At 42.1% G+C, this 12,258-nt stretch overlaps 1 protein-coding gene across 2 annotated transcripts; it reads right to left on the bottom strand.

The window, feature by feature from the left end:
- Positions 1-1,028: 1,028 nt before the first annotated feature.
- LOC127657855 (sphingomyelin phosphodiesterase 5-like) lies at positions 1,029-10,826 on the bottom strand. 2 transcript variants are annotated; one of them, XM_052146802.1, is made up of 8 exons: positions 10,706-10,826; positions 7,926-9,003; positions 7,764-7,839; positions 6,281-6,421; positions 6,080-6,169; positions 5,848-5,911; positions 1,915-2,074; positions 1,029-1,801 (listed from the first exon to the last, which is right to left on the bottom strand). In XM_052146802.1, exons 2-8 carry the CDS (start codon positions 8,934-8,936, stop codon positions 1,700-1,702), a joined length of 1,644 nt encoding a protein of 547 aa, XP_052002762.1. In that variant the 5' UTR covers positions 8,937-9,003; positions 10,706-10,826; the 3' UTR covers positions 1,029-1,699. The 2 variants fall into 2 exon arrangements, with proteins under 2 accessions (XP_052002762.1, XP_052002763.1); XM_052146803.1 differs by lacking the exon at positions 10,706-10,826 and adding an exon at positions 9,106-9,116.
- Positions 10,827-12,258: the final 1,432 nt, after the last annotated feature.

Genomic DNA, 12,258 nt, shown 5'->3' with positions numbered 1-12,258 from the left:
AAGACTAATATATATATATATATATATATATATATATATATATATATATATACATACATACATATATACACACATATATACAGTTACTGAGGTCCTCAGATGACAAAAATGTCCATGTCAAAAACTGCCATAATAATATTATATATTAATATTATTTTCCACTTTCATTGAGTTACTTGTTTTAACCAACATCAGTCCTGATCATAACAACCAAATATTCATTTATTTTCACGATTTTAACTGTTTAAATACCAGTTTGTTTACATACTGCCACTGTTGTTTTACACACACACACACAAACACACTTCTCAATAAACACATACAAAACACACTCTGACATCCATACCAACACAAAGAGGCAAAAACAAAACAAAAACACACACACAAACACCCAAACAATCACACACAAACACCCAAAATACACACACAAACAAACACACACACACACAAACAAACACTCACACAAACACCCAAAACACACACACACAAACACTCACACAAACAAACAAACACACACACACACACAAACACCCAAAACACACACACACACACAAACAAACAAACACACTCACACACAAACACTCACACAAACAAACACACCACACACAAACACTCACACAAACAAACACACTCACACAAACACCCAAAAACACACACAAACAAACACCCAAAACACACACACACACACACACAAACAAACAAACACACTCACACACAAACACTCACACAAACAAACACACTCACACACAAACACTCACACAAACAAACACACTCACACAAACACCCAAACACACACACAAACACTCACACAAACAAACACACACTCACACACAAACACTCACACAAACAAACACACACACTCACACACAAACACACACAAACACACACACACAAACACACACACACACAAACAAACACACACACTCACACACACACTACACAAACAAACACACTCACACACAAACACTCACACAACAAACACACTCACACAAACACCCAAAACACACACAAACACTCACACAACAAACACACTCACACAAACACCCAAAAACACACACACACAAACAAACACAAACACCCAAAAACACACACACACAAACAAACAAATACAAACACTCACACAAACACCCAAAAATACACACACAAACAAACACACACACACACACACACACAAACACCCAAAAATACACACATAAACACTTACACAAACAAACACAACACACAAACATACACTCACACACACAAACAAACACAAACACTCACACACACAAACTATATGGCATCGAGTGTATGCACAGAAACGATTGCATTGATCAGATAGTAACTCAGATTGTGATATTTAGTGTTTTTCTCCTCACATGGCAAATATTTCAAAGTTATTCTCTCTCTCTCTCTCTCTGTCTGTCTGTCTCTCTCTCTCTCTGTCTCTCTCTGTGTCTGTCTCTCTCTGTGTCTGTCTCTCTCTCTCTCTGTCTGTCTGTCTCTCTCTCTGTGTCTGTCTCTCTCTGTGTCTGTCTCTCTCTGTGTCTGTCTCTCTCTCTCTGTGTGTGTGTGTCTCTCTCTCTGTCTCTCTCTGTGTCTGTCTCTCTCTGTGTCTGTCTCTCTCTCTCTGTGTGTGTGTGTGTCTCTCTCTCTCTCTCTCATGAATATGCAGATGTGTAAGTCTGGTCCACTGGAAAGCGTGCATGACCGATGATCTTCACATCTCTTCTGAATCCAGCGTGACACCGAGTCTAAAGCTCACGGGGATGTGATCCGTCAAACCCGCCAGCTGAGTCACGTACGTAAACTCTTCCACCTCCTGAACGGGGACAAGACAAACATTTAAAGCACTTACTGTGAGCACGGACTCTTTTATTAGATAATAAGGGAAGGTGATAATCAAACACAAGTAACGGTTGACAGGAAACACACTGTTGAGCAGCGACTGGCGATGGAGTTCTCTCGATACAGAAGATAATCAATCCGACGTCCCACCCAGGGTTGATCGGGCTCGGGGTACACCATAGGGACACCGGTCATGGGGACTGGAGGGGATAAATACCCTCTGCGCAGGTCTTCACTTTCCAAAGTTCTGCATCAACACCAGAGAAAAACACTGATTCAGATTCATTCATCGAAACATTTAATCAATGTTTGAAATCATCAGGTTCTCCTGTGTCACATCACCTTCTTGTGTTATTGTTATTAGTCTCAACTTTATTGGAGCATGTTGCAATCATCTGATTTGAGTGTACCTTTAAAAAAAACTATTAATTGATGTCGTGTTCTGGTTAATTCAAGTGTGTGTGTGTGTGTGTGTGGGGGTGTGTGTGGGAGAGTGTGTGTGAGTGTGTGTTTGTGTGTGTTTTTGTATGCGAGTGTGTGTTTGTGAGTGTATGTGTGAGTGTGTGTGTGTGTGGGGGGGGGGGTTTGGGGTTTGACCAATTTCTTTACATTTTATTATTTTTATTTTACTTTGTTACACTTGCTGTGCTACCGGTCATTGGAAATGAATGAATATGACTAAAATACAGAATTATTACACACACACACACACACACACACATACACAAACATACTCTCACGTACAAAAACACACAAACACATACACACACGCACGCGCGCACACACACGCACACACACACACACACACACACACACACACATACATACATACACACACTCTCACACACATACACACACTCACACTCTCTCTCACACACACTCACAAACAAACACACACACTCACATACAAAAACACACACTCACACACACACTCCCCCCCCCACACACACACACACAGTCACATGTAAACAAACACACACACTCACAAACACACACTCACATACAAAAACACACAAATACACAAACACACACTCACACACACTCTCCCACACACACACACATAAACACACACACATAAACAAACACACACACACTCTCTCTCACACACACTCACATACAAAAACACACACTCACACACCCCCCCACACACACACACTCACATGTAAACAAACACACACACAAACACACAAAACACAAACACACACTCACACACACACACTTTCCCACACACACACCCCCCCCACACACACATAAACACACACACATAAACAAACACACACACACATACACACACACACTCACATACAAAAACACACACTCACACACCCCCCCACACACACACACACACACACACATAAACAAACACACACACACACACACACAAACACACACACGTAAACAAACCCACGCTCACACAAACACACACGTAAACAAACACGCTCACACACACACACTCACACACACGATGTGTGTTGAGCATTCGTTTGTGCATGATCGCTCCATGTTCACTCTTTGAGGAATATTTCATGATCATCATATTATTGTCGTGTTTGGGCTCGTTTGAATCGGGATCATCTGCTGTAAGTTACGAGACGTCATTCTCTATGTTACACTGATGTTTCAGGAAGTAATAAGGAAAAACGTGACAAAAACACACTCCTGTTTATTATATTTATGTGTGTCTGTGGGAATTTCACACACTAAATCTCACTTCAGTTTGACCCACATTTACTCGTTGTGTTTTACTAACTGAGATCTTTCCAGCGATACACACGACTATCTCATCTTCTTAATGATTCACCAACTCTGAATATAATTGTGTGATAACAAATGTACAAATGATGAGAACGAAACATCTTATTTGTCAACAAATTAAAAGGAGCTATTTAAGAATTGGTCAAATCAGCCATATTCACTATAGGCTTTAAAACGACACCTAATTTGTTCAGATCAAGTAAGTGGTTATTAATAGGGCTGGGACGGTTACCGCATTACCGCAATACCGCGGTGACGTGACTCCAACCGCGGGTCTGAGCTTGTCACCGTCGTCACCGCAAAAAAACAAAAACAAAAAAAACATTGGCCTGCACATGTGTGCACGTTGTGTCTAATGACATGGATTCGTTGTGTCTAATGACATGGATTCATTGATTCTAATGATATGGATTATGTCTAATGATATTAGCCTACATGGATTCAAGGTTTTCTAAACAAAACTTATCAAAATATGGAGCAAATCCGACCTTTCAGCGAGTTGGGGAGCGCAATGTTCCATGACACATAATAACATTCCATTTGTATTAGAGATGCTTGCGGATGGGCTATTATTATTTAATCAAACACAAAACTCATCTGTCCGCACCAACGTTTTTTGATAAATTTTCAAAACGCATCAGCTGATTTCAGGTCTGAGCGTGCAGCTGCTGCATGAGGCTAGAAAGCTCTTGGCTGTTCTAGAAAGGAGACTGATCCAATGCAGCAAAGATATTTTAAAGGCTAAAGTCCCTAGTAGGCTATAGCCTATTGGCTATGTTGTATCCCCAGAATATCAGCAGTGAAGTCCGTTTCGATTGGCGCACAGGGATAAAAATAAATAAATAAATAGTAACGCACATCGGCAAACCTGACTACTAGGCTACTGTAGCCTAAAATTTTATCATTTTGTTTTGAATTTTGTTTAAAATGCATTTTAAGATTTCTATTTATTTCTCATGTCTGTGAGGCAGTAGGCCTAGCCGCTGAGTTTCGGTTCATTTATGAGAGAGCTCACGCGCAAGAGATCGCATCGGCGCTTCCACGTCCTGCTGCTGATTATATGTCTGCTATATTTGCTTCTTATTTATTAATTCCAGGCAATTAGTTAATGAAACAGTGATTAAAATTAAGATACAATTTATACAAAACGAAATTTTAAGTTAAAGAAAGGCTTTCTACAAAACAAAACTTAATAAAGTGGTCAAAATCATGTCTGACCCATCTTCAATGCGAATGTATCTGAGAATAATCTTAAATAAGGAAATCTATACAGTGATTAGTTCATGCCAAATTACTGCTTGATGAAAATTTGACTATTTAAAATTGTGCTCGTTTTTTTTCTTCGGATGTAGGTGACAATATTTAAAGTCTGTCTATCAAAAGCGACTTCTGATGTGTGCGCCAAAGTCTGTCGTGGGGGGGACTTCTCTGATCCAATGTAATGTATTTAATGCGGTTTACCGCTATACCGCGGTAATATCTTGCTTTTCAACCGCGGTTAGAAAAAATCCATACCGCCCCAGCCCTAGTTATTAATTTATTACATAATAATATTATGATTTTTGTTTTAGCAATAGTTTACGGTAATACGTTTTACTTCAATTGAATCCCAACTCGGAAAGACAAAGAATATCCAGAGTTTCCCATTTGTAATTATGACTTTGACGTGTGCTTAACTCATAAATATGATCATTCTGACGTGACCTGAATCCACTGTTTTACATATTTAGTAACGTGTAACCATAGTAACCGTATCGCAGTAAAAGATGATTACATTTACCAGATTTGTAATGAGGAAATGCCCCAATGCGCACAACTCCCACATAAATAAAGGCGACTACCACCGCTGGAGTCACGAGTTCCAGGTCGAGCCGAGAGACTCCAGTCAGGTCTCCTTAGCAACCAAATTGGCCCGGTTGCTAGGGAGGGTCAAGAGTCACATGGGGTAACCTCCTCATGGTCGCTATAATGTGGTTCTCGCTCCCTGTGGGGCGTGTGGTGAGTCGTGCGTGGACGTCGCAGAGAATAGCGTGAAGCCTCCACACGCGCTACGTCACCGTGGTAACGCGCTCAACAAGTCACGTGATAAGCTGCGCGGATTGACGGTCTCAGACGTGGAGGCAGCTGAGAAACACTCTTTTAAGCTATTTCAGATCACATATATAAATATCGTGATATCAGTCGGCTAAAACATATTAAGATATAATTTTGTAGCCGTATCGCACACATCAAATACTACAAAAAGTGGTAAATGTTTGATCTCACCGCTGCAGGTTGTCGGGGGTCCGCACGTTCTCATGATAGAGACTCGGTTGTTCCAATAGGGTCCCTACAAATTAAACCACGATGAGTTTTTGTTCAACATCTTAATGCATCAGTTGAGGAACAAAAACCAAAGCACTTCCCACTCCTATACAGCACATGTATTCGATGTGGTTTTCAGGCAACTGATGCCACACGTGTTGACCATCATTCAACGTGTAAATGAGCACGTTACCTATGGCCCAGGGCTTCTCTTGACCCGGTCCCGCTCTACAGGGGTCTCTGTAGTCTTCAAACAGCCCGTGCCTTTGCTCCAGATTGTCATCTGCACATATACAATGACGTATGAGAACATAAGCTACGCCAGTATTCAATGTATTATTTCTATTCATACTGTAAAAGCGCACAGCGTGTAGCGCATTAGTTCAAAACATACCAGGGGAACAGTTGTCGAAGTTGAAGTCTCCGCACAGCACATCAAACATCACCATTTCGTCCGCTTTCTTGGTGCCTGCTTGAAACTCATTGATCCATTTAGTCAACATGTTGAGCTGCTCAAAGCGTGTCGCTCCATGTCCTGTTTAGAACCAAACGATTTTTGAGGAGTTGTTTAAATCCTAGAGACAACAAATTTGGCAGGATGGTCCCAAAACCCCCCCACTACTCAGGCACATACACCCATCCCCATCCGACACTAGGTGGCGATGTAAGAAGGCCATTTACATTTTACATAACTCTGGAATTTCTTTGGTGGTGGTTATGAAATAATTTACTTGATGTTTTATTTGATTAATTGAGTAATATCTTCTGAACGCCCAAAGCCAATCCAATTCCAGCAGCTAATATGGTACGTTGTGAATGGCCGATCCTATTGAAATTTGGCTTCCACTTACAGGTTGCCAAAATGAAGCTTTCCTCCAAATTTTGTGATCATCGGCCACATGGTGGCTCTATAATAAGCTAATTCACATTTTTGCTTATACTGTAACTCCGGAACCGAAGGTGCTAGAATAAAAATAAAGTTATGGTCAATTAATCTTGAGACAGAGGTGGTCAAACAATCCTCATACATTTTTGATATATCAAATGGTCTGCACTTATATAGCGCCTTTTTAAGCTTAGCGGTATTCAAAGCGCTTTACACTGTGACTCATTCACCCATTCACACACACATTCACACACAACAATGGCGGCAGAGCTGCTATGCAAGGTGCTAGCCTACCATTGGGAGCAACTTGAGGTTCAGTGTCTTGCCCAAGGACACTTCGGCATGTGGAGTCATTTGGGCCGGGAATCAAACCGCCAACCCTGCGATTAGTGGACAACCCGTTCTACCACCTTAGCCAGAGCCACCCCAAATATCAAACCATTCACATGTAAAGAATCAATAAATCTGATGCCGAGGACGCCAAACATGAAGTGAGGCTGTTTCTTTACACGCTTTGAAATTTGGTATTTGTCATACGCATCATGTCTTGAGGGACCCTCGTTATTTTGGGGACAGCACCGCCTACTGGTCAAGAAGACATAAGTGCATGAATACCAATGTTTCCTTGGTTGTCGATGTCTAAAAATTATGTCTAAAAGGTATTTTTTCGAACTCATCCGGAGTCGTTTGTCTGATTCACATGATCTTTAGGATACATCATCTACAGACCCTCCTGAAAAAACTTTATCAAAGGGATTTTGACTCATTAAGTGATTCGGACGATACAAGCTATTACGCTTTCGGTTGTGGCCCATAATGACATACTGGCCTGTATCTTGTGAGCGCAATATTCAAACTTAACAAAACTTGGTACACATGGACAACAGACCATTGTGAGGTCACATGCCAAATTTAATCCATTTACGATGATAGGAGGTGCTATAACTTAATCAAATCCTTGCTTGGATCCCAACAATAACAAAACACTTGCCTTCAGGAGCATGTAGGTGAGTGCAGTTAAAATATCCAACCATTTTCTTGTCTCCTTTTTGCAACCCTATTTCCACCTGGAGAGAATTTATTTTAAACAAGTTTAGTTTCCTTATTTAAACATATTAATGATCACAGGCATTATAAAACGAGGATGTAGCACCTTTACAGAGAGCAGGCCTTTGGCAGCCAGTGCATCTTCTCCGCGGCCGTTGGTAAAGCAGTTGTACCGGGCCTCAATCACGGGAAAGCGACTGGCCACGAATAATCCACTGTTAAAAAACTTGAAAGAGGAGCAGGTTCCAGGCGGCTGGAACGCATAAACACCGACATCATAGATCACATGACCATAGAGCGGTCCGAGGGCCTGCATGAGTTTGAAAGCAGCTCTCTTATCGAAAACTTCCTCCAGGCACACAATATCCACAGTGGGCGGGAACAAAGCGGACACTTCCATCGGAATGTCGCAGTGTCTGCGCGCTTGGACGCCATGCTGGTTGGAGTTTTGGATGCAGTTGAGTTCTTTGGAATTCCTTGCGGAACTATTTGGAATATTTCCATCCGGTTCAACGTCCCCCGTCTGTCCTGCGTTGGAGTCTACTGATCCATACGTGGATGGGGCGGCCTGTGGAAGCAGACTGCTGGATGGCATCACCGTGCCGCAGCTACTTGGAGAATCCACGGAAATACGGATGTGAGGGCGCATCACACCTTGGACGATGTTTTGTCCGATGATTTCGGCACGTTGCTGCGTGTGTCCGAGGTTGTTGAAGCGCGCTAGGCTGTCGGGCAGTAGGCACAGGTTGGCCGATACAAATCCGAAACTGACTTTACCCGTCTCCTCCCACTGGGCATTCCGGTCCTCCATGGGGATAATTGGTAACTGTTGGTGGTATGAGAACGGCCTGCGAACTGCTTGCAGAGGCGCCCATAGCACAAACCCCAGGAGGGCGAAGGGTGTGGAAATTACGAATAAGATGAAAAAGAGGATGGAGCCGAAGATGACCTGAAGTGGAAGGAGCTGCTCGCGCCTCTGCAAGCGCTCCAGAGTGGTGTAGACGCAGTTGGCGATGAGGCGGTCCAGGAACCAGAAACACGGGAAGATGAGACCCCATCCTACAGCATGGAGAACTTCCAAAACACCATCGGAGAAAGGAGACTCTCTCAAAGACATGCCTCAGCACCGGACTCCACAGCAAGACGTCTTCTCATCTCAAATCTTCCGAATGTGCTCTTGAATCCTGTAGAAAAATGACAAATCATGTGAACAAAAAAATTTGAGTAATGTTCCTTTCATTTTCATTGTAACTGATAACTAGATAAGACACGTTTTAAAGACTGACATGCGTTCACGGCCTGTTATACAGGAGAAACACGTTCTCGTAACCTTTAGCCAGAGTTTGTTTAGACATTTCTACCCGTCTTATCGACTCACCCTTCATATTGTTCCAAACCGGTTTGGCGATCTTTCAGCCGTGAACCACAAAAGGAGAATTGCTGAAGAGTCATAATGCGTTTCAGGTGATCTGATTACACGTGGCCAGCACTGAATACTGGTCTAATCAGAGTCTAAACGTTTTGTGAACCACATATGAAGGTAGTCAAAAATGCATGTGACCGGGGGTCTGGCTAGCTCAGTGGTAAAGACCCCTGGAGTATGCTAGTTCGAATCCCAGGGCGTGCTGAGTGACTCCAGCCAGGTCTCCTTAGCAACCAAATTGGCCCGGTTGCTAGGGAGGGTAGAGTCACATGGGGTATCCTCCTCGTGATCGCTATAATGTGGTTCTCGCTCTCGGTGGGGCGTGTGGCGAGAGTTGATCGCGGATGCCGCGGTGGACGGCGTGAAGCCTCAACACGCGCCATGTCTCCGTGGCAACGCGCTCAACAAGCCACGTGATAAGATGCGCGAGTTGACGGTCTCAGACGCGAAGGCAACTGAGATTCGTCCTCTGCCACCCGGATTGAGCGAGTCACCGCCACAAGGACTTGTGGGAATTGGGCGTTCCAAATTGGGGAGAAAAAGGGAAATAAATGCATTTGACCACGTCGCATTTGAGGTGTAAACAGTAATCCGTCTTGAATCCTGTTTGTCAGTTGGCATGAGTGTCTATCACCTCATGCCATTCAGGTGTTTTGTTGTTTTGTGAGAGCACATGGCTTTGTTTTGTTTCCGTATCGCCGCGTGACTCTCTGTCTTACATCATACCCCGCCTCCTTGTTTGCCCATTATTCGTTTATTAGTCACACCTGCCCTGTCCCCACTTTAGTCTCCTCAGGTTTGCTGTCCAGTGCCAGTTTGTCTTGTTTGTTCTCCCTTATCGCTCTTTCCCTGGATCCCCGGCCCAGCCTGGATTATTTACATTTGTGTTTTTCCCTTTGGGGTAGTTTATGTTGTTTTTTCCCCCTTGTGGGAGTTTATTCCCTTTATTTTTTGTATTCCATAAATTTATATTTTTATTTTACCGTTTACCAAACCGTGACTGAACACATGTTTATCATAGTAGAAGTGTATTAAAATATGTTTTGAGTGTGTGAATTATTATTAATCCAGATTTTACCATCTATACGACTGTGAATGCAACCATTTACATCAGAATAACGCAAATGACGTTAAACCGTACACCTGGGCTATAATCGGCTTGTTTCGATTTGTCGATCGACCACTTTAAATCGCAGTAGCGACCTATACATTTTACGATACTATGACGATCTACTGACCAACAATAAAATTAACTCTGTAAATTAGTCAAACGTCGACTGGATACATTGTACAGGGTTTCACGCGTATGTTGACGTCATAATGGAATGCATCTGCGGGACGCGGGAAATTATTATAATAAAAGGCAACGGTCAATTTCCCCGTCTAACACAAACTCCGCATGGCATCTACAGCACGTGTCCGGTGAGCTGCACCCGGTTTGGAGGGCGGATGATAAACTGTACCTGTCTCGAGCACACTGCGGTAGTTAGTTTGGATAGTGACCATAAGTCCTCTTTTTCGGACCTTAAAAAAGCGTCCGGCCGGGATTTCTAAATTTGGGATCCGGCTGTAGTTGCATTGTGAGGTGCGTCTGATATACTTACTTCACAGTGTGTTCGCGCGCGCATATTTGCATAGCGCCTTTGCAAGTCCCGCCTTCTCGCACACCAATTGGTCGAGGAGGCTTGCGGCCAAATTCCTGCCTGTCAATCGCTCCGCGAACGCGCGAAACGTTTTTTTTTTTTCATAAACGTACAGTACATAATAACAACAACAATAACAATTATAAAAAACAACAATAATTTTTTAGGTAAAAAATAAATAAAAATACAAATAAATAATAGGGCCATTATAATGTGTTCGGCATTAAACCGTTGCTTGACGGTAGCGGCACATGCCAGATGAGTAGAAACGATGCACATTTACAGAAGATTTGCGCCAATAATCCTCATGCTTTCGTCCAGGTGGAGATCCGTGGGAAGCAGAATCTATAACATGTAAAGCTGCACTTATGTGTTAGTTGCTAATAAAGATGCAATTATTTAGAAGCACATGTTAGCTCTGCAAATCTTAAAGGGTCAGCAAAAGGTCAAAGTTCATCAGGTAAATTAAAAGACTACTTTTTGCGACCAGGTAAAATTATGATCACATTAATACATTTTCCATGACCATTCAAAATAATCGTAATAGTAAATGAAGGTACACTAGCACAGAGTGTTTAATGGTTATGAAGCGAATGTCCAACAAATGTTAAACTCTAAACTAACTTTACTGCAGTCTCGCGCACTTTTAGCGACAATCTTTGCCGTGGATAATCTTATGGAAACTGTTTCGGTTCATTGAATAAATCGCTCTTGTTTTCCTTAAGAGTATCTCATTCTTGCTCGTATCCCTCCAGCTGTTTCCACGTGCATGCATTACTGTGGGTCATGCGCGCTCCCGTGCACATCCCAATGCACGTTCACATTCACTCTGTAAACCCTTTTTACTTCCTGTTTGTTGGAGTGCACGAGACCCAATATTCAATATTTTGGAGGGTTTAAAGGCAGAAATGTGAAGATTATCATTTTATAAAAGCACTTTCATGAATTCTATTATTTGAGTTTCATTTGAGGGTTTACTGTGATCCGTCGTCATGGCAACGAAGTTGTAAAATTTGCTGCAACTTTACACAGATGCAGTTATTTTAACACTGTAAAATCATGTTAACACATTTATTGTTTATGTCTTTTGTCTTTACGTTTGAAACAGTATTTTAATGTTTACAGATTAAACCCCATTGACTTCCATTGGAAGCATCTCACTAAAACACACATTTGTGCTTGGAACGAGACGAAATGAATGTTTGTGTTATTTAATATTGTGCCAAAAATGCTGTCGATTGTGCTTAACTCGTATTGAACCTGGAATATTCCTTTAACCTGATCACTAATATGCTTGCATTTGATTAGTGACCTAAAATAGTGCAAAAACTCAGTATATATTTCTTCTTCACATTCTAAATGTTTCTAAATCC

Source organism: Xyrauchen texanus, chromosome 17 (assembly GCF_025860055.1).
Source record: "Xyrauchen texanus isolate HMW12.3.18 chromosome 17, RBS_HiC_50CHRs, whole genome shotgun sequence".
Classification (NCBI taxonomy): Eukaryota; Metazoa; Chordata; class Actinopteri; order Cypriniformes; family Catostomidae; genus Xyrauchen; species Xyrauchen texanus.
This window is presented reverse-complemented; position numbering and strand designations above follow the sequence as displayed.

Bases quoted from the DNA above. Each gene is read 5' to 3' on its own strand.
- LOC127657855 (XM_052146802.1), bottom strand. From the start codon at position 8,936: ATGTCTTTGAGAGAGTCTCCTTTCTCCGATGGTGTTTTGGAAGTTCTC. The intron at 6,170-6,280 runs GTATGTTTTGAA...GTATATGTGCAG, and splicing joins CTTCGACAACTGTTCCCCTG to ATGACAATCTGGAGCAAAGG. The intron at 5,912-6,079 runs GTAACGTGCTCA...TTTAATTTGTAG, and splicing joins AGAGAAGCCCTGGGCCATAG to GGACCCTATTGGAACAACCG.